The sequence below is a fragment of the Molothrus ater genome, chromosome 3, assembly GCF_012460135.2.
Source record: "Molothrus ater isolate BHLD 08-10-18 breed brown headed cowbird chromosome 3, BPBGC_Mater_1.1, whole genome shotgun sequence".
Lineage (NCBI taxonomy): Eukaryota > Metazoa > Chordata > Aves > Passeriformes > Icteridae > Molothrus > Molothrus ater.
The window spans coordinates 81683881-81708049 of record NC_050480.2 but is presented as its reverse complement, the minus strand read 5'-3'; the positions used below and the strand labels follow the sequence as shown (position 1 = coordinate 81708049).

Genomic DNA, 24169 nt, shown 5'->3' with positions numbered 1-24169 from the left:
ATCTTTTAAAAACTTCAGGAACTAGAGTGCATAGAGCTCCCAGTTCAAATGAGAGATTATGGTTTAGGATTAGAAGGTACCAAAGTGGCAAAACGCAGTTGGCGTCTGGAGAAGGATGAAACAAAGGATAACACCATCCTCTGACAATGAGAAGGAGTTTCCTTTGTCCTTGTGTAGGACTTTAATAAGCTCAGTGTCTAGCAGACAGGTCTTTGCTATCCTCAGGATTGAGGGATCCCAGGCTGCCAAGACCAGTGGAAAAGTCAAGTTCAGGAATATTTAAAGAACTTGGATCCTAGTAATGAATCCACAAGAACTGAGGAATGGCCAATATATTTATGAGGCCAGTTTCAATTAACTCTGAAAGGTCATGGTGCTGGAGAGAGGTTCCTAAGGACTTTGAGAAAGTAAATGGCATTCCTATATTTAAGATGAGCAAGAAGGATCTACACTAGTCATTCTCTCCTTAGTCCCCAGGAAGGTGACAGACCAAGAGAATCTGAAAAACATTTCTAAACATGAGGTGACTGGGACTACTCAGTACAGATTTATGAAGGACATGTCAGACCTCATGTCTGACAAATATGACTGCATTCTACAGCGAAAATTAAATTCAAAACAAGCTTGGTAAAAATAGGGAAAGCAGTTGATGTTATTTACCTTTAACAAGCCTTTGGCCTACAACATCCTCACAGACAAACTGAAGGATGGGAAGGCTGGGTTCAAAACTGGTTGAACTGTAATTCTCAAAGGGTTGTGGTCAGTGGCATAAAAGTCATCTGGAGCCAGTCACTACTGGTATGTCTCTGGAGCTGGCAGTGTGGCCAGCACTGTTCAGCATCATCATTACTGACCTCAGGGAACATCAGAGGGACAGAAACAGGCTGGAAAAACAAACCAACAGGTACCTCAAAGTTCAACAATGCTCTGCAGAAAGGGCCCTGAAGGTCATGGTGACAGCAATTTGAGCATAAGGAACAGTGGAGAAGTGCTGTTAGTCTACTAGATGGCATGTGCACCCACAGTGGATATCATAAAACTGTGCTGAGCTGCAAAATAGTCTTCACAATATCAAAAAAGACAAAAATATTAACCCCAAATTCTCATACTTCCTGTAGCTGTCACTCAAATTGCTGCAGTAGCAGAAATGTCCTAAGTTTTATGTCTAACAGTCAGAAACATTGATGCTTGCTTGATGACACACACATAAAAAACCTACCCCATACAAACAAAAGAATTAAGGCTGCGAACTATCACCTAGAATCAGGAGAAAAATCTCAAACTAAAATAGTTCTCAAAACATTTTAACATGGCTTCATAAGATGATATGCAGATAATAGAATATGCTACAGAATTTATGTCATAATGTAACTACAATAACTCAAGATTTGCTACTTTATAAAAAATGCATCATTTTTATAACTATTTAAGATATTGGTAGCACTTGAATTGTGATGTTGGTAAGTCAGCAAGAGGGGGAAAAAAAGATGAAATAAGAAAAAATCTTTATCACTCTCTTAAGGGTATGAAGCAAGAGATACTCCCTTGGCCTCTCCAGTTTTCCAAGAAGGATGGGATAATGGAAAATGAAAGCAGGCTATCTTTTCATGGCAGAAAGAGCATCTCAAAACATGGAATGCAAAAAAAGTGAGGTTACAAAATGTCTTAACATTTACTGGAAGGAACTTGCAGAGTATATTTGGCTTCACTTGCATTATTTGGGAATAACTGTGAAATCTAATACAAAACTAGTCTAATACAGAGAAAAGCAAGCCTTTAACTTTCACTTATGCAACAAAATCGTTGCACAAGGATACCTAAACACAAACTCTAGGAATTTACATGTTTCTACAAAATGTTATTTACTGTAACAATAGCATTTACTGGAGATGGGAAAAGAACACATTCTCTTGCAGTCTTCTATATTAGTTAATATCAATATTTGAAAATAAAGTTTAAAAACTAATAAATAAATAAACTAATAAACTAAACTAAACTAAACTAATAAAATAAAGTTTAAAAACTCTTTTGAATTAGAGACAGAAAAACACTTCTTTGGTTCTAAGTGAAAAAATAATTTAAAAAGGGGAAGAGAATTAAACCTTCTAAAAGTGAAAGAGAGAGCAGTCTGATCATTCAAGAGATTATCCCTCAATGACAGTACTAATTCAGAAGCATTTTATCCATTTTCTGCATTTAAAGCATTCTTTTCAATATCATGACCACTCTGTTATACTTGAATTTCTGTCATCTTCTCTCCTCCCTCTTCTGACACTCATTTTCTTTTGCTTCATACGAAAAATGTTGCAATTACCCTGATAATTGCTGTCAAATAAAGATGAGATCCTAAATCAAGGGATAACAAGGATCTGCGCTTCAAGTTAGTTATATTATACATGGCCCATGGTCCCCCAGGTCTTACACTTTTCACTGTGCATCTGCTCTTGCACACCGGCTGAGACACTACTGAGCTACCTACAGCAGTCATACATGCAAGTGAGGTTATAGCACAGACTACGAAACGACAGCTACGTAACCTCTCATCTGGACAAAACTCAGTGTACATCTATGCACAGAGGCCTTCAAATTTGAACAGAATTAACATGGAACAATTTCTCAAGCTGTTCATCACTTGTGTAGCTTTTTTCATCATGTGGATCAGACAGGAAACCATTTCATTTAAAAGCTTACTGCAAACTACTTGTAAAGAAACACTCAAATTACATATAGCAGCTAGAATTCCTAGAAAAAAAACATTAAAAGAACATTAGGGATGCCAAGGACATTTATTTCTTCATTCAAACTATGGGAATAAATCTTCTGTACATCCTACCACTACTGCTGAGAAGAGGAAATATTTAAAGACACATTCCACTTCTGTGCCCATTTTAATGGCTCTAATGTATCCCATGGCTCTATCAATGATTTCCCCACACAGAGTGCTTTCTTTACAGCAAGGCAAAAGTGTCACCTGCTGTCTTCAATACTAAGCAGATGAAGCATCACCAGCAGCATTATTTCCTGTATCCTTACTGATAAATTTTCTCTGCAGAATTTTTTTTTTAATACACAAGTTCACTGTGTGTAAGTGTAATGCACCAGACAGCCATAACTCATTGTAGATTTATTGTTTTGAAATAATGGATTTTAAAGGCAAACTATTTTCAACAAAATTAAACACCAGTTTTGTGTTTGTACAGCTCTGAATCCAGAAATGCAAGCTATTTGTATGAAGTCTTCATAACCACTGCACCAGGGCACCTATCTTGTTTGAAAAAACCCAAGTGAAAACCAGGATCTGTGCACACAGATGTCTGCCTGCATGAGGAAATTTGCAGGTAACAGCTTTGTGCAGTCACACTTCCTTTTGCCCTCTGGTGGCCTTGTACGTCCCTACATGAAACAGAAGTGCAGATCCTATTTTTGTAGGAGTTTAAAAATACATTTGAACTGGGACAATAAATGTGTTTCCACATATGTTTCCATAGATTTGAATAAGAATTTGAATTCTTAGGAGAAGCAGAGGCAAGCACAAATACAAAAGATGACAGCAACATAGAAACTTACTAATTATGCTTTTAAATTTAGATTAGATAAAGATTCTGCTTTTAAATTTAGTTTTACCTCTTCCTAGTGAAAAGGATTAATCTAGCTCTATCTCATTTAAAACAAAGATCTATCTGAAAGGCTGAAGTTAAATCCAGAGGAAGCATTCCACTGTGAGCTCCTGAAACAGCATTATTAGTGTAATAGTGTCAACTACCTCGTCTTGCAGACCTGACAGTTTCAGGTAATTTCATGCCATGGAAAGGGTGAGAATAGGAGGACTCAAAAGATGAGCTTCTCTGTTTACAAAAGTTAGTTAATGCATGTAGAGAAAAACAGTTCAAGCCATCCCAACAGGATGCTGTACTCTAAAGTGGTAGTTACAGTTCAGGAAAAAGCTCTTTATATCAAGACTGACAGTCTTCTGGGCCTTGTGTGCAGCAGTAGATGAGGAAGTCAGCAAACCATCAGCATCCTTACAAAGGGCACTGAGAATAAAAGAGAAGTGATTGTTTCACAGCCCCATGAAAACCTGATAAGCCTTTCTATGAACTCAGAAATCACCAAGGTGGCAAACAACTCCAGCTCATGATCTGATTTGGTACCTGAAAGCAGACAGAAAACAAGTGCCTTCTTCAGAAGAAAGAACTAGTATGAATTAAGACAATTATCATCGCTAGAAACTTAATTTTTCCTCAATGAATGCGTGCACCTAATACCCAGTAATTAAACATCTCTTCAAATTGAGCAGCATGAAGGTTTCACTTACATTCATCAAGATTCTTCAAGAAGAACCTCCACAACAGCTACTAATCCTTATCACAACAAAACCACCCCATAGCACCAGACACTGTAAAAATGCTACACCAAAAAGGATAACTGTTTCAAAATATCCTCTTCTCTAGATGGCTGAAATTATCTCTAAAACAGTTACTCAATTTTGTGGAATAAGCCACACAACAGGATCAGTGTATTATTGAGATCAGCAGAACAGAAATTCTTGATCAGATCTTCATACTGTAATTTATTTCATATACACCTTATCACATCTTTCATCTAATTTCTGAAGTACTTGCATGTTTCTCTTCAATACATTCTCCAAAACAGTCTCTGTATTTTATAGAAGTCTGCAATGGAGAACTATGACAGGTATTTATTTTTTTGGCAACTTGCTTAAAATAATGTCAGGTACAGGTCTCCAGCCCTGAGGCCAGAAAGCACAATCAAATGAAATTTTTTGGAGGCTAAGTTAAAAGAAGGAGGCTACACTCCAACTACTCATTAATTTCTTGGACTACATCTGGGTATCATTGTCTGTAACTTGGCCCACACCAAAACTGCTCAGGGAGCACCCTCACAGTTTAACAGTAGGCTCTACTGCAAGTCAGTCCCTAGGTCAATACCATGGCCCTGTTCCAAGTTATTAGAATACATATATAACCTTACAGTAGTCTAATATCCTGAGATTATTTATTTTACTCTACAGGTTACAATTTCCAGCAAAAAATTTCATTATAACAATATTACTGTAAAAAAACAACCAAGCAAACAAAAAAAAACCCAAAAACCAAACCAACAAACATGCAGCTGATTGATACCAAGACCTGATTATTCACCATTAAGACTTGCACAGCCAGCAGGTTCTATCCCTCACAAACTAGCAGGTAAGGCTTGTTTTCTTAAATTGTTTTCAGTGCTGATACAGCTCACACACACACTTTTCACATCAGCTTCCACCCTACCTGACATCATTAGAGTAAATCATTCCAAACATCAGACTTTAATGCTGTTATTTTTATCACCTATACTGTGACATGCTAATTTTCAGGTTTTCAATTCATGTTTTCAACATAAAAGTACTCTTGTGGTCGTGAAAATACCCTTGCAACCCAATTTACAATTGCATAAACAATCAGCATAACCATTCTGTTTAGTTTGCTGGCACAGTTTAAAACAGCTGAAAGAGAAGCTGAAGCCTCTAGACCATTGTTCGTCTTACAGCAACAAAATTAAAAGTTAGATCCAACAGTATGGATCTAACATCTTGGCAAATTATTTCACCAATCCTTTCAGTAAATGCCACAGAAAGGAAGAAAAACAGGAAAATAGCAGAAGTTGCCACAGATAAAGAAGAAACAAAACGTAAAACAAGAAATGCTAATCAAAAACCAAAACATGCAGACATTTAACCACAACAATAGTTTTTTGTATGGACAATCTCTGCTAACACCTAAGGGTGTTATCTCTAACATTTCTCAAGCCTCCCAACTGACTGACTGCTCAAAAGCTATTTTACCATGTCACACTTCTTGTGTTTTCACATATCCCTTAGTTGTTTTTGGGATCTCCTTCCTCAGGATCTCCTTATTTCTCCAACTCTACCATTGCCTCAATTTCCTCACTTTGTCTTTCAGCAAGCATTTCCCCTATTAGACCTGTGAGAGCAACAGTACAATTGTCTACAATTATGTTGTGAGACACGGTCCTTCACTCTTGCCCCTCCAAGCACATCTTTCTCCTGCACCCAGGGTAGCTGCATGCAATCCCAAAAATTCACCTCTGCAATGATGGAGACCACTACCCAGGTCCAACTGGAGATTCAGCAGGCAAACTATTTTCCACCTGCACAGAGCTTTCAGTCTGGATCATTTTTCTATTTCCTCCCCTTTATCTCCCCATCATGTCATGCAAACCCACCAGCAGTTTGCCTTAACCCTTGACTTCCCAAACAATTTTACCATTGCTAAGTTTCTGTAGAACGTGTAACAGAACACAGTAACTACCCAAGTAGCTGGCCATTATGCAGTATCAAAATCCAAACAAACCACTAGTTTCTTTGCTGACATGCTAAATAGATTCATCTGCATCTCAGAGCAATGCACAAATCTAGCTTATACGATATAATGAAAGCTATATTCAGATTTTGCAAATAATGCTGTATAAGCTATAATTATATTTATAAAACATTATTTTAGAATGACAGCTTTCTTGAAATTCATCACCATGATCATTCATTTCAACCTCTTTACTTAGTATTCTGGTTCACAGAGACCAGATCCAAGACTCACTCGAGAAGGAGCCATCCATTGCTGGCAAACTGGCAAATGGCTGTAGAACTCTTTAAACAGCTTACAGAAAAATGCCCCTGAATTCCCCATTCCTTTAATGACGTAGCTGAAGTTTACTTTAAAGGTCCACAGGAAATAGTCTGCCTCCATTTTAACAATATCCCAAAACAGCAGGTGAGGGACAGGGAGGATGTATAAACAAGGCAACAGATTAAAAATAAGTTCTGTATTAAACAAAGCAAATTCAAGGCATGACTCCCCCAGCTCCCACATAAAGCCACATAAGAACTGCACCCACCACTGCACATCCATCTAACTTGGAAATTCTTCAAACACCTCATAACAGTGTATGATAAGCTGGAATGAAATAAAGGGCATCATCAATATATTTCCAAGTATTACCCAACATCATATTAATCATCATATCAATGCAGGGATCCAAATTTTTTCAGCTATTTCTAGAGCTGAGGCTTCCATCACCTACTTTCCATACAAAAATTATTAAATACACCCTAGCCCACTGACTGTTGGTATTTCTTGTTGCCTCAGAACACTATTAAAAGTCCATGAAATGGCTTTCTGAATTCTCCTCCTATAGCCTGAAACTTGAGCAATATTGAGACTGTATACAGATAATTTTCCAATGGAGTCTAGCACTTTGTCAGGTCTCCACTGTTCTAGTTTCCAAGATACTCCCCTTTAGTGTAAATTACAGGGTTTTGTCATTTCACTTTTTCACAATGAAAGAATTATCCTCGAGTAGGCTAGGATGCTCTTCTGAATAATGAAGTAAGCTCCTTTCAAACTTGCAGTAGGAATACACATGTCAAATGATTTTCCCCTTAGCAGTTGAAGACAGTGCTTGGTTAGTTACCAACTTCTTGAAGACTAATTTATCTTCATTTTTAAACTTATTATATTTAGTGTACCATCATTCTCCTTGGTTCATATCATTATTTGAAGGGTACATTCTTGACCCTCAAACCCACCCCATAATTCTTCTTTTCTGATATTTAAGTGTGGATTTCTACTAAGAAATGCTATGATCTCCTTAATTACTTTGTCACCTTTCTTATTCACTTTTTAGAAGTGCCACTTCTGTCCAACTTTAATTTAATGAAAGTAATAAAAAAGAGAATAGTCAACTGACTACAACTAGCCAGAACAGTAAAAAAATCAGAAAGGTGTAAAGTTCCTAGAATTGTTCTGACAGAGATTTTCCACTAAATGCAGCATCCTGCATTTTAATTCTGGGCTATTGTAAAGCAAATTATGTGATTTCTGCTTTGCTGAACATAACTTTAGGATATTAATAAGTATCATAGGCAAATAAGTGCATGTAAATTTTCAGAGATTAGGCATTAAACAAATTACAATGCAACTGTAGCACTCTATCTTATAGTCACTTTTATTATCATCATCCAAAACACATCCCTAAATTGCATTGTTCTCTCAAGAATCCAACCTTTTAGTTTTTTTAAGACCTAATCTGTCTCATACTGAACTTTAACAATCTAATTTAACTTCTAAAGCTAGAAGACTACCAAACTAACTTCTCCCCTTGATTTTTACCTACTTTAAAGCTGTCAGTAACAACCTTATCCTCTTCAAGAGGAAAAAAAAAACCACACCCATTTAAATTCAGTTGATTTGCTGTAGTAGAAGAGAAAAATGATGCATCAACATGTCACAAAACTAATAGTGTTTGAGTTCTTCTGGATACATCAGATATTAATTTTACAAAGCCTTCTTCCCCTGCCCCTGAGATATTCAGACTATAATCCTTCTTTTCTCCTCTTATACTTCGCTTCTTTCACATATTTATGCACTTTCTCTCTTCACCTAGGGAATCTGGGATAAAATATAACATTCCTAATTCTCACAACATCAATTAGCTGCCAAACACATTTGCAAAAAGAGGAGCTACTTCTCAGTGTCTCCTGAAGACAAATCCTGTCTCTCAGCAATGTCAGTTTACACCAGGATGGTCTTAATACATTTCTAGCACAAAATATTGGTGAGTGAGTTAAAAATGTGTAGCACAGGCAACTGCTGTGCCATCAGCATAGCAAATTCCTGATCTTTTCTGGGGGTTGGACAAGATTATACATAACTAGCAAGCCTAACACTTGAGAATAAAATCATCTTCCTATAATATCAGTCATAACAGTATTAAATTTCCTAAGTGGCATATTCATGATCAGTGAAGGGGGGAACCACTATAAATGAGGCTGGAACTGAGTCTAATAAGTTCTCCCTTTGTAATTATGTGATTAGGTCAGTATTTTTGAAGTGTGTGCATGAGGAGGGGCATGAGGAGAGACACAGTTCCACAATTTTTTCTTTACATTAAGACAAAACGTCCTAGAAAATGGAATTTCTGGTTAATATCCAAAGACACAATTGTTCCAATGCTACTGGAACAATTATGTTAATGTCATAATTGTGTTAATGTCATAGCTGTGTTAATGTCATAATTGAGAATGCATCATTAATAAAGCCTTGTATGTTTTCAATGTCAAAATTAGACAAAGTTGTAAATACTGATGCTAACAAAAAAAGGCTGTTTCCTTCATTTTGTCTTTAGAGTTAGGAAGGTATTTTCCTTTTTAAAATTTAGTTATACATTGATACTCTAGTAAAATATCTTGAACAAAGAATACAGAGCACCCTTTCATTTAACTTTACTGACTGTTTAGAGAATATAGTTCCCAAATTACATATTCAGCAAGGATTTAAATTTTCTTGTGACTTCTTGTGAACAAGAAGATGAGCCATCTTAGTTTTACTTTTTAGGGGAACATTCTTTTCTTGAAATCACAGAATTTAAAGATATGCAGATCAATGTCAGTAAATATTCTGATGGACTTCATGTAAAAAGGCAGTAAAGCCAAAAATATGAGTAGAGAGTCTGCATCCAGTCATGGAAATGTGCTATACTTGTCACTTTTGACATATTTTCTGAGAGTTTCTAAAAGCAAAAGTTCATGTCAAAACAATGACTGAACTGTGGTTGCTGCAAGTTTAGTCATTTAGGGGCAAAAAATCTGATTTTATCAAAAGTAAGCACTTAAAGAAAATAATCTAGTGGACAACAAGCAAATTATTCTTTATTGACATAGAAGCATAGCTATTATGACTCATAAGTACATGACTTTGTTCTTCATTAGGTGTAATAAATAATAAATACATTTTAAGTTCTACCTCTTTATGCCTCTTTCACTTACAAGTCAAGGACAAGTAAAAGTATTTCACATATCTATGAAGGCAGGAGAAAAAAAAAAAATCATGCTCCCAGAAAGCAAAAAGGGTAGATTGTTTCTACTACTTCTGAATGAGGTTTCCTACCCACATGTTTCGGGAGAAAACAACCCATACACATTTACATATCACACACATGGGAAAAACCTTCAGATCTAAGCACGATGGTGTGGGATTTCATAGAAGTATTTAAAGTATTGTCTTTGGAATTAAAAAAAAAACAACAAAACAGCAACAACAAAACCAAATCAAATGTAGGAACTTCCCCATATAAGAGGATTTTTTGAGTTTTGATTAAGACTTCTGGTATATCAATTCAAGGCATCTCTCAACCAGAGTAGTAAAAACTTCCAAGCACCATCACTCTTCTCAAAGAGACAGAGTTGGCTTAAACTTTCTGTTTGAACCTTGACCCCAGAGACAGCCCATTGTTACCAGCTGAATGCACACACCCATTTCCCGTGCAGAATTCTGAGCTCTCAGAAGAAATTATCAAAAAAGCTTTGCATGTTGCATGATTTTGCTAAGTTTTATTCCCTCATGAAAAAAGAGAAGCAAACCAGCACTTCATGTGTATTTCAAAACATAGAGCAAGATTGCTGGTGTCATCTGTGACTTTCAGGCAGTAGTATTAACTATCAAGTAGTCAAGTAAAAAATAAACAAGAGTCTCAATATCTCAATAACGTAACAGGGGAGGATAACAACTGGATACCTGTGGAAAGATTTTCACTGCATTTGAGGAAAGAAATTTATATTCCCCAAACTTCCTATATAAAAGGCAAATTCCTCTTAACAAAATCAAAGATCAGGACAGCCCTTCTATTTGCACCTACAACATCTTTTTTTAATACATCAGTTATGATAACTCTGCAAATATGCAAGAGTAAAAGAAAACTCAGTATCTTTCCCAATACAGAAGAGGAAATTTCACCCTGTTCCATTAGCTCATCCAGTGAGCTAGAAAATGGAAAATGTATGTAATTCCACTTCTCTTCAATGCCACATTTTATCACTTCTTTAAGCAACTTCAAAAAACAGCTATTAATAATGGACACATCTCACATTTCTTCAATCTCCCAGTTTCAACAATGTTTAAGTCTTGACAGAAGTGCTGGGCCCAAACACAAGAGATGGGCACAATACCTACAGCTGTTCCTGAAAGCATCACCTCTTTTGACTCATAGTTCAATGAGAAAATGAGTTGAGTCTTTTTAAAACAACAAAGAAATGCAATACATTAGGAGTTGTAATGGTTTCGATTGCTTAATTTGGTTGCATTACTACTTGAAATAAGTTGTCTGCTGAACTCAGTATGCCTTATTACAGAACCCCACACTGTGTGCTCTCAGTTCTATACATTGCTATTTAGAGTCAGTAATCACCATTTGAGAATTGTTTTCTGCAGAAAGTTAATGGATGATAATTCTAAAGTAAGATGCATGAAGAATAAACAATAGAGCTTAATATTAAGAAATCAGATAAACTAAATCTAGAACACAAATAATCTGGAATAGAAAACATTCATGTGATTTATTAGGTCCAATAAAGGAAATTGGAAATTTCACAGAAAGGCTCTCAATCAAAATGCCCACAATCATTTCAATGGAAAAATTTACTTATCTACTATCATTGGTTTTAAAAAAATCACCTAAGATTTGTGAAAGAAATTAAAATTTTAGCAGTTTTCTTTCAATCCAAAAGAATTAGGAGAACTAGGCAATTCTGGAATCTTCTCCCTAATATAATCAGAAGGCTGAACAGCAGGAACACACATCTCTACAGCTGTTCACCGATGTACAAAGCCTGAAACTAACTCCGTAATTGTTGTATCTTGGACTGCGTTTCCATGAAAGAACAGATGAATATTGACTAGATGAAATAATATTTATTTCAACTGATACCTCAGATTTCTTGTCAGAAAGAAAAATCAGCCCCTTCCCTGAATGATGCAAGTGGATTTCTTAAGCCTCATGACAGAAAATCTTTGTACCTGCCTAACTCAGGAATTGCACAGAGACCCTTAATTTGAACAGTTGTGCAGTTATGGTAAGGTTAGACAAGGAACATTCCTACTGAGGAAATATTTAGATGAGAAGCTGTAGCCCTCTGTAGGCATACCTCCATTACAAATATGAAAAATAACATTATATACAAACTTCATCTGCAGTTTTAAGTAAAGCTAGATGCCAGCACATTTTGAAAGACATTTACTTGCACTTTCAAAAGCAAACATCAATAAAAATTATGTTTAAAGTAACAGGAATATATTTTATTTGCCATGCTTTGCATTCATCAGCCAAACATAAGGCTCATTTTGCTGCTTTTCTTAACATGAATGCAGAAGTTGACTTCTAACCAAGATAATCTAAGGATATGACACAAATGAGGTATAATTAAGTGTTGCAGATTTTTTTAGAAATGCTTGTGTTGATAATTCCAACTGAAAGTGTCTACATCTAGCTAGAGGTTTGAACTTGACACATTCAAAAATACCAAAGCACTTGTACAACTTGGGCATATTTGAAAAGGACTTACTTTTATTGTAGCAGGTTGCAAGCACACCTTTGTCAGCAGGACTTGTACTAATGTGCCAAATTTCACCCACTTGATGAAGAAGAACATTTTTGTTTATAATGTTATTTTCATCATCAAAATCTATGATGTGAATCTGCAAATACAATAAAATAGAACATTAGGGTTTCAAATGTTTTCCTGTGGGTCTTAATTATACACAATGACTACACGGAACAATTTAATGAGATTTTTATAACCAATATCTACTTTAATTGTTATACTAACAATTTACTATATCATTGATTTCATGCAGGATTAACTTTTCTAGGAAAACACAAGCAATTTCCCTGTTTGAGGAAATACCATGCTTATTCTCAATTTTCAACTTAAAGCTTGAAGGTGATTTTTCGTTTTATAGCTAATAGTAAATAAGCCATGTATTAGAATTCAACACTTCTTATAGGAATAAACAAAAATAACAACATTACAATCCTTAGTCTAAATGTCTGCACCAATTCTGTATCTAAATCATCTAATTCAAATCATCTACAAAGAAAGAAGGAGAGAGAGGGAAAGGACTCTACTTGAAGCGAGTACTTTACACTCAGTAAGAACTTTGACAGTTCACTTTAGCAGTCACATATTACTACCAAGATACAAATCTACTAGTTTCATACTATATGGAAACAAAGTACTGAAAGATGAAGAAAAACAATAATATTTAAATATATTGATAATATTTTTAAAATACAGAAGTAAGTTTGCTTTTTATTATTTTCATTTTTGTTTGTAGCAGGTTTCTTTGCTATGTTTTTTCTTTTTTTTATAGGTCTGTCATTTTTCCATCCCTTTCATTAGTCAGCTGTTTTTCTATAGTTGCTGGAGAAATACAAGGAATTTAGGAAGATTTTAGCCTGGCATAATGTACAGAAGGAACTTTAGTTATGGTACTAATTCCACTAAGCTCAACAGTGGACAAATAAATTTTAGAAGACTCACAAATTTTGAAGAACTGTATCCTCATTAAAAATTAATTTTCAAAGTTGGGTGAACAATGAAGAGGAAAAAAAAGCCAACAGTTATCCTATCATCATGACTGAATCAAGTTAACTAAATTAACTACTGAATCACTGCAAAAAGATATACAGAAATACAGAAGATTTTCTTAAAATACAGAAGCTGCAATATAGGTCTCAACTTCATCTTAATACTATTATTTTTAAGGGGATGAGTTTACACGTTACCTTTTATTTTACTGCCCAAACAGTCATCAGAAACTCCTCCTTCAAATATAATCCTGCACCACACCACCTATATTACTCTTTCATTATGTCATCCCAGCCATAGAACTGCCTCTGCAGTTGAGACTTCATTTGCTGCCTTGAATCTAGAAACCTATTCAAGAATCAGAACACCTTCCATCTACCCTATCAACTGCATATCCATCTTAGAGTGACAAAAAAGATCAGTTTAACCTCAGACCTTGTTTTTATTTGGAGTCTCCTTTGGCAGCTTAGGCCAAGTTTCTCACCCAAGAAAGTCAACTATAAATGTAAACCCTATATGCTACAGCCACACACATCTCTCCCCACACTAACCCAGGTTGAAAGTCACTCAGCACATATGGGAGTGCTCTTCACCCCACCTGAAGCCCTTTGAAGGCACAGATCACCAACCTCTCTCTGCTATTATGTTTCCAATTCAGCTGACAACATGGACAGCTCTGAACTAGTGGAACACACATGCGAGATTCACATTCTCTGAACTTGAGAGAAACAGTGAGAGAAGCAGAGAAGAGAATGACCAAAACAATCCTTATTTGCTGCACTTGTGTTTGTGCACAAGTGGAATGCATTATAGAAGATTGTTTACCTGAAGGGAATTGGTAATCGGATTCTGGTGTGAGTATTTTGTTTTCTTGACCAATCTCTGCAAGCTGTGTCCTGATGGCCAGTCAGGAGACAGTCACGAGATTTGTTGAGTTCTTGCTCAGTTTTAGTTTAGATGTAGTGTCATGTAGTGTAATATAGTACAGAATAATACAGTATAGTAAAGTAATTAATTAGCCTTCTGATATCATGGAGTCCTGCTCATCATTCTTCCTGCCTGTCGGGCAAAATTTTACAATACACACAGGTAGCTCATGAAAGGCCCAGACTGAGATTTCTGGGAAATGGGAAGTTTAATTCTTATGCAGCAGTATTGTTTACATTTTGTGAGTTGAAAAATTACATCGTTCACAGCTATGCCAGCCAATCAACACTACCTACCAGCGTAAGTTTATCAGCAGATCAGAAAGAACTGCAAAAATTCCCCCAATGTTTTTTTGCTAAGAATCTTCCTATTGATTTGAATACATGATATATGGAATAGTCACTTCACAAAATACTAAGGACCACAGAAATTTCATAGAAAGTATTTGAATACCTAATACTGTATACCATTAAACCATGTCCTCAAGTGCCATATTCACACTTTTTTGAGCTCTTCCAGGGATGATGACTCTACCACTTCCCTGGGCATTCTTTTCCAATACTTTATAACCCTTTCCATGAAAACATTTTTCCTAATATCCAGCTTAAACTTCTCCTCGTGTAACTTAAGGCTATTTCCTCTCACCTGTCCCATCTCCTGCCTGGGAGAAGAGACTGACCCCCACCTGGCACAACCTCCCTTCAGGTAGCTGTAGACAGTGATAAGACACCGCCACCCCTCCCCAGCCTCCTTTTCTGCAGATTGAACAACCCTGGCTCCCTCAGCTGCTCCTCATAACAGCTGTAACTCCATGCCCAGCACCATCTCCATCACCCTTCTTTGGACACACTCCAGCACCTCAAAGCCTTCATTGCAGCGAGGAGCCCAGAACTGAACACAAGGTTTGAGGTGCAGACTACAGCAGAAGCAATGCGCAGTATAAATCATAAAAATAATTATTTTAAGTTCTAAGACACAAGACTGAAAATAACTTGAAGAGTTCTGAGAATGAGATGAGGAAAGAATAAATTACATACTTGGATATTTCCAATGCATACAATAAACACAAAGTTCAGCAACAATGAAAGTACTGAGGACAAATGTTCCAAAAGTACACCATACAGAACACAGGGCTACTCCTTAAATCATTTGCAGCGTGTTATGAGGACCAAATGCCAAGTCCTATACACTACTAATGTGTCAAATACTAACCTAATGTAAAATCTTATAAGAACTTTCCTTTCCTTTGAAATACTAGTATTAATAGGAAAATATTTTCACCTAAAATATATTCTATGAATACCTAAAATTGCTTTATACAGCAATATACCTCAATGAGGCAAAAGTTATCATGCCAGCTGTAAAATTACTGCTCTTTCATTTGCACTATACCTGCCCATGACCAGAAGGGAAGAAATAATCTGCACATGATAAAACCTCTTGCTGTGCAGGACTTAGTAAGTATTAAGTGTTGCAAGAAAAGCTCGTAAGTTCGGTCAGGTAACTAAAAAAGTTTTTAAGCAAATGTAGAGAACCTAGTGCTGAATTAAGTTATAATGAGCTGAGCCTAGGGCACTTCTTGGGGATTGAGGAACCAGCTGAGAAGAAATGATGGCCTGAGGCACAGCTAAAGGCCAATAACCTCCAAACATTTGTGAATACACTAGAAATTGTCCTCTATTTCTATTGTTAATGTTATTCACTGGAGAAAGAAAAGCATATTCAAAGTTGAAACATATGCAAACATTTCCAAAATACATAGCATATACCAAATAAACTTATCAAAATCAGAAAACTTAAATTATTAAAGACCTGTTGGCTATCAACTGGTGAGAACCACTCTTCTACATCAATTTTGTAGCAGGATTTAATTAGTTGAGCAAGTTGCAAAACTATCACAGAAATAACAGTTAAAAACCCCCCACATTATACCAAATATTTGAAGAGCAAGAGACAGGACGATCAAAATTATAATTGTGTGCATTGAACTTTTAATTTTAACTAAGTGTGTCTGCCACTTCTTTTGTTACTCTTTGCCCAAGTATTACTTGAAATGGAAATAAACTTATCCTTATCCCCCTTATCCTTGGAATAACTTTTCTTGAGTCTCATCCAGCGTTATCATTGAGTAATGAACTCAAATGATAAAAACCTCACTGGGAACTGACAGCTGACATGTCCCAAAGCTGTGGTTCCAAGTGATTTTGTGCAGGCCATTACAGGCCATTTTCAAAGAGTTGGTCACTCCATTCAATGCCAGGGACTTCTGTGGTGGGTGTCAGCCTTGGCTAACAGACTCCCACCCAGACACCTGCTCTCCCCAGGAAAGACAGGGGGAGAAACCAGGAAGAATAGGAATGAGATCGTTTATGTGCCAAGCTACAGACAGAGAGGTCAATAACTAACTAATTTTCTGGGCAAAACAGACTTGACTTGGGTGAATTAATTCATTGGCAGTTAAACAAGTACCTTCTCTCCCCCACTTTCCAGGCTGAACTTCAACCAGACTCCTCTGATCCTTTCAAGTGGGGCAGGGGGATGTGGGGCAGTGGTGGTAATGGGTGTTTTCTCTCTGATGCTCTCTGCATCTCACTCTGTTCCTCTGCTTCAGCACAGGGCCTTCATGGGAAAATGACTCACCTGTGTCCTGAAGTGGATTCACTGGAACCAGCTGTGTCTGGCACAGGCAACCCCTGGCCTCTTCTCAGAGGCCACCCCTGCAGCTCTCCTGCCACCCAAGCCTTGCCACCTGCACTCAGTACCGCCTTCTAACCCTTTCAGCCTCAAGAACTTGTTTCAGTATGATTTCTACTGAAATTCAGTCACAAAAATTAAATTTACAACTAAAGTTGTATAATTACAACTCGTACACTTAACCTCAGAAGAAACAGCCCAATAGAAACTGAGCCATGAAAGTCACTCAAATTTTAATTTGAATTGTTTGAATGATCAGAAAGGACACAGCTGATTTCCAATAATGAATATTGAAAAATCATGGTTATGAAGCATCATGTTCAGTACACTGAACTGCGCATGTACAAAGAGTCCCATTAGAAGCAATTAAGGCCTAAAGAATTTTGTTTTACTTTGCATCTCTTCAGGGATGAGCATCTATAGATTCAAATTAACAAAAATATGGCAGTTTCTTTAGTAAACTAATCTGATTTGATCATACAATTTAGAAGAGGGATATGATATTCAGAAAATGCACACAGCTTTCATTCACCTCCATTTCCTACCAATATCTTTACATTCTACCTACAAAAGTCTTCAGCTTGACTATCAATGCTCATACTCAACAGGGGGGAGAAAGGAAAAGGGATGATATCAGAACAATGTTACAAAAAGTGGTAAAAATTACAACTGATATTTGACAGAAAAATTACCTGATTATCATATCTAAGAGACTGCGTTCCAACCAAAAATCTTATTGCATCTGTTTCTGCTGTCTGAGGTGTTAAAGCTCGTGCCTAGGGAAGAAGAAAGCCATTAGAAAAGTACAATTAATAAAATCAACTAATTTCAGCAAAAAAATTGAAACATATATCAATTGTCATTACATTCTTTCAAATGGCAGACTTTCTTGCCCTTTATGCCCATTTTCCTTAATACATTTTTTGTTCAATTTCTCGTACTTGTGAGGATTGAGGAACACAGGTGCTAAATACATTACCTGATCTCCATTATAACAGGGATAACATTAAATGCAGCGTCTCTCCCAAACTAATTTTCCTTTATCATCTGAAAAAACTCCATAGAACAGTGGACAATTTTTAACTATTGTTAAAAAACAATGCGATATCCAAGGAAGAAGCTGTTTTTACAGGAGTTTGCACACCACTCAGGTTGAATATGCCAATGTAAAAATTAGTTTTTTTCTCACCATTAACCACCATGTTTAGAAGCAAATTAAAAACCAAGCCACCTCTTTTCTGCTGAAGCCCATTAGAGATAAGAATTGTCTGAATGATGGGAGAAGTAATTTGTTATTTATCTTTAAAACTTTTATCATAATGTTATTTCTTTGTTGTGTTATGTTAATGGCATTGCTAGAGTCTCTGCCTTGCTTCAACTTATACCAACGACAGTCTTGAACGAAGCAAAACAAAGCAGTTAAGGGCCATGGGAGACACTGATAAACAAAGCACAGCTTGAACTAAAACCACAATCACTAGTTTGCACTAGTCAGTAGCAGAGACTCTTAGACAAATTTGAGTAAATGGCAGGTAAACTAATACTCAAAGGCATTTTTATCAACTATATATTGTGAGGAATATCTGCTATTTCTCCATGCAAAAGATACCCTTAATAATATTGTTCAATATGATTTTTTTTTTAATCTAAAAATAAATCTCTGCGATTCACATCCTATTTGGCACAAAATAACTCCGATCTCTCCAGACACTAAGGCAAATATTTCAAGCAAATACTGATGAAGGATTCAGGTAACTGCTGAATGGCCCTTCTTACTGCCATCCTGTCGTGCAGCTTGTTACCTTCAGACTCAGAAACACTTCAATATCATTCTATTTGAAACTTGTTTTCAAATTGTTATTAAAAAGATGCCTAAAAGCTTGGAAAGGAATATCTGGAATACATTAGATCCCAATACCCAAATGTAGAGCAATTTAATTCTAGAAAAGCAACTTAAAGATATTTGACTTTTCTTAGATAAAGCAAAGCCATGCAAGGCATTGTCCAGCAGTAGCAATAGGGAAAAAACTAATTTTTAGGAATAATCTCTGGACTTGTATAGAGCAGATATTTCTTTCCTGGTATCTGAAATGTCTAAATTAAACAGTGTAGTATTTTGTGTAAGACAGAGCATAAAAAGTTTAAAAATGCAACAAGATTATAAGTAACAAGCTATTAGCCCATAACTACACTTATAATATCTATATAGTAGGGAAAAAAAAAAAGAACTAGAGAATATAATGAGTAGTTTGTGTTCAAAATACTCAAATGCAGATCAAAGATCAGTGTGAATCCATACCAATTTGCTTTACGTTCTTATTTATGTAGCACTCATCTACAAGCCCAGAGTGTTCCTGATTGATAGACACAAGTCCACCAAGATGATTGCAGAAAAGCTTTTGTCTTTAACAGAATTTACATTTGCAGATCTTTGCAAGCATTTCTTTTCATTTAAAAGACCTGCTTTGAATTATTTTGAAAAAAACACTAGAAATGAGCCAACAGCTATGTATCTCCTTAAGTCAAAGAAGTTTCTGTTTCTGTTGTTTCTATACATCAAAGAGAAGTAGAGACCTCCAGGACCTTTAATGAAATAAAGAAATAAAAGAAGTTTCCAGCCCTTTCAAAGCTTTTCAAGTAGGTCTGGTGAAGCTGTTTTCAAAAATGCATAAAGTTGGAGACAAACTTTATGCCCAAAATAAAATTATGTAAATACATAGTAACATTTATGTCATTAGCTTCTCTAGCTTTTCCTTAAAATAATTTTCCATTTTGCAGAAAGAAAAACAAAAGGGGTATGAGAAAAAATATTTAGACACATTTTACAAGAAGAAACACTATTGTTTATTCCCTGACAAAAAAACCCCAGCAACATCCATACATAGGATACAAAATTCAAACTCGCCAAGCCTTCGTAAATTAGGAAGTCTGATTCATAATATCAATATCAGCACAATTGACTTTCACTTGTCTCCTACACAAAGATATGTGTAATTTTGTGTACTCTGAGAGAAAAAGAAGTTCTTTCAACAGATTAAGACACCAAGTAATCTTTGTAATGAACAATACAGCTGAATCCAGAGTGCTGTCAAGATCAAGCAAAGTGCCTTAACTTTGTCATCTTGTCAGAGCAGGTTGCAAATAGAACCTTTCATAAAGCATCCTACCTTGACTGCAGCTCATAGATAGACAAATAATAATTTCTACTGGTTTGGATTAATCAATATTCATTTTACTACATTTTTTTGCTTATTTTCTAAGTCTTTGTGCACCCACAGAACACAGAATATAAGCCCAAAAAGAGTTTACTACCGAGCTTTTGTGGAAAGGGACTTTTCACAAGGGCACATAGTGATAGGACAAGGGAGAATGGCCTTAAGCTGAAGGAAGGCAGGTTTAGATGGGATATTAAAAAAATTAATTCTTTACTGTGAGAGTGGTAAGGCACTGAAGAGGTTGCCTAGGGAGGTTGTGGACTCCCCATCCCTGGAGTTCAAGACCCAGCTGGATGGAGCTCTGAATAACCAGGTCTAGTGGAATAACCTGGTCTAGTGGAGGGATTGGAACTGGAGGATCTTTAAGGTCTGTTCCAACCCAAACCATTTTAGGATTCTACCCAAGGTATTAGACTATTACTTACTAAAAAAACTAGCACAAAGCTTGGAAAATAACCAGAATACACATCTGAGAGACACAAGCAGCAAGTTAACAAGTAATCCTTACAACACGCTCTCAACATCCCACCTAACTGACAGTGCTAGACAATGCAACAATCTGTGCAATTACATAATTTCCTTTTTAAAGAAGGCCTAACTGTAGGAAAAAAATATTTGCAAGAAAAGTTTAAAACATTGCAAACCACTAAGAACTTTTTGGCTGCATGTCTAGATTTCGTATTTATCAACAGCCCTATGAGGAAGTGTGCATAATTCAAAACAAGCAGTTTTACAAAACAGGACAATAACTGAACTGCAAATCCACTACAGTAAATGCACATGCAAAATTTAGAACACAAGCATGACAGAAAGTAGTATCAAGATAAAGCAAAAGAAAAAACAATCATTGTAGAAGAATGCAGGTAAAACTAACTGGAGACTGGGAATCATGTCTATGCCTACACTATGCTCAGTGTGATGCTGGGCAAAGATCACCTTCTACCTTGCCCTTGATAATTTAGGCCACCTGCAGAAAAATAAAAACCTTGGATAAAAAGAAATAGAGTCTATTGTACTTGACAACGACAAGAGATGATCCCGAAGAATACAATGGCAAATCTCGAAAGGATGAAGAAGGTTGGTTTAAACTAAGAGCATTATGGAACTGCAATGCAAGGATTCTCTACACTTTGTTAATAATTTCTTCTGAAAAACTTTCATTCCTCAACATCTTTTGAAATACCAGCCAAATGCACAAAGTTGTGGTGTGGTTTTTTTGTTTGTTTTGTTAATTTGACTGTTACTATTTAGGGCATTAATAAACAAACAAAAAAGTATTTGCTCAACACATGTTGTTGTGCTGATGCATTGCACTGGTTTGGTATTAACAAACAAGAAAACAAACAGACCCCAACATTTGAATATTTGTATTATATTTAATACAAACAAAAAATATTCTTCAAACCAGGCATCATTTGAAATTCATACAATCAATCTGTACTAACAAACCATGAACTTACAATGCAAAATGTAAGGATACAGTATTGGCTTGAAATCCCTAAATCTGAATTTAAAGTTATTTGACCATCTGGTTATGCTGAAAACCAGGACTAGTGTACTGCTACTTGGGGTGAGGAGCTGGATTTGCTGATGCCTCATTCTGGAGGCAGAATACAAGTTCCCTGCTCCCCTAGACAAGCTCCAGGCTGCTAATGTCATGAATGTTATTTTTTCCTTCTGGCACAATTTCAATTTCCAAGAAGTAGACTTTGATTTTTACTCTGGTAAGACAGCCATGTTTCTCCCACCACAGTAGGAGACTCTCTCAGTGACTCTAATAAGCTGCAGTGACTATCAGTGTAAAGGTTGGCAGCACACATGCCCAGGTGACCTTCAATGCTCTCAGACAGCTGTTTTCCCCAAGTCTTTCACAGCACAAGAATTCCCACCACCAATGTATTTAGTGCATTGACCCTATCACAAAGACTGACAGATTCTGTAAACCCTCACAGCAACGAATGCAATCTGCACACAGACCTGCATAGCACAATCATCCTCAGAAAACTCATTCATTTCTCATGAAGGTAACAATCATCCTGTAAAAATTCCTTCAAGTTCACCTGCCTGTATCTTTATATTGTCATTATTCTGTACCACACCTAACGCTAGGAAGAGCCTACTAATTGCTTAAGGGTCCTAAAAAATACTTTCCAACTGTTTCACTTCATGCATTATGAAGATCTTTGGGGGATTAGTTAAGAGAGCTTTGCCATTTATCTACCTTTGTTCCTCTAGTAGCACTTTAAACCACAAAGGCTTAAAATATACAGGATTGGCACTCATGAGGCAAGTAGTCTTAGAGAAGAAAGAGAACTGACACAAAAGCTAGGAATTTAGTAAGACATTATTAGGCAGTTTCTTAAACTGATTCAATTTTCAAAGTAAATCTTCCAAAGACGTTGCTAAAGCTGGACCAAAATTATTAAGTACATTCTGCTTAGGCTGCTCTCTCTGAACCCACAGGAGACCCCAAAGCTTCCCCCAGGGAAGAGAACACCACTGCCAATAGGAGCTATAGGCTCTGCACTCCCACACAGGAACAGAGCCAAGCCTGAAAGCCAGCACAGCTTTCCCAGGGCAGCTCACAAGCAACACACATTTTCCAGGGAAGAACCCTTTTACCACTTCTAGTAAATCTACACCTGGCTTTTACTCCATCACAGGTAAGTCAGCTGAGCTATTCTCAAAACATACTGATGACAATAGGTGTACACACATTGGTCACAGGTCTTCCACAATCTGTTTCAGTTGGTATTTTGCTTTAAGTTTCTTACTCTAAGAAAACACATTTGGCTTTAGGGAAATTAAGTTTCACCTTATTCTTGCAAGCAGGCAAGTCCTAAAAAAATCAAGTGTCTGTTCAGATTCATAAAACCTGTTAAGAACTAACAGACAACACAAAATGGACCAAGTATCACTTATTCAAGAAGCACAACGACCACAAGGCAGAACACTAACACCATCAAAGCATCAGCACACTTTTTTCAATCCTGCTTCAGCCAGACCCTAGCTCAGGGTAGTGTTGGAGCTGCCCATGGGCAGTATGGCCCTGTGCTCAGCCAGGCAGTTTTCTGTGGTCCTTGCCTCCTGCTCATTGTCCTTTTTCCTCACATGTCTATGTACTTTTGACATGCAACATGCAGTAGGAGTATCCAGTATGCTGAAATTCAGCTCAGTGTTGTGGTATCCCCAAACCCATTAAATGTGCCAAAGACACGCTCCAAAATGATCACTCTCTGGCATAACTCATGTTCCTCTTCCTCATCTCATGATGCTGGCTGGCTTCTGCATGCTTTTAAACAAGCAAGATGTAGGCTTGAGCCAAATGCCTATCCCAGAAAGCACCTCTCCCCACTGCTCATTTCCAGGGCTATAAATGTTATCCAGTCAACCTTAGAGTAAGGCAAGCATGATATTTTGAGATGTTCAGTGGTGCTTTCATATCTGCTCAAAACATCACTGTTTAAAACCTCAAGAAAAACATGGGGGAAAATTGTGACTCCCTGAAAATGAAAGCCAATTCAACATGGGGCAGACATACCATGTATTTCAGGTTAGAGAATATAGCCCAAAAAGAGGCCAGATTAGAGAATATAGCCCAAAAAGAGCCCAGGTCAACTCTACACAGAACAAGAACAACATAATTTCACTGACAAAATACAGCACTCAGCAATATTCCTGGAACCTCACTCATCAATTGAGGATATTGATTCTTTCTACCAATATTCCTTTTAGAAGAACCACGTTGGTATTGAAATGTTCTGCAGCTGCTGCTGTTGCTTTGTATTCACCATCATGAGCCACAGTCCCATCACTCAGTACCTTAATTCAAGCAGTATCTCACATTTTCATTCACCACCCACTATAATCTTCTCATTTTCACTGCAGTCGGACA

General features: G+C 36.6%; 1 protein-coding gene across 1 annotated transcript in view; it reads right to left on the bottom strand.

Annotated features, from left to right (window-relative positions):
* The window catches only part of EIPR1 (EARP complex and GARP complex interacting protein 1), a 74285-nt gene that overhangs the window by 47752 nt on the left and 2364 nt on the right, over positions 1–24169 (bottom strand). The window contains exons 2-3 of the mRNA XM_036380864.1: positions 17752–17835; positions 12413–12545 (exon numbers count right to left, since the gene is read on the bottom strand). Coding sequence (XP_036236757.1) covers positions 12413–12545; positions 17752–17835 — 217 coding nt within the window. The remainder of the gene's footprint in view (positions 1–12412; positions 12546–17751; positions 17836–24169) is intronic.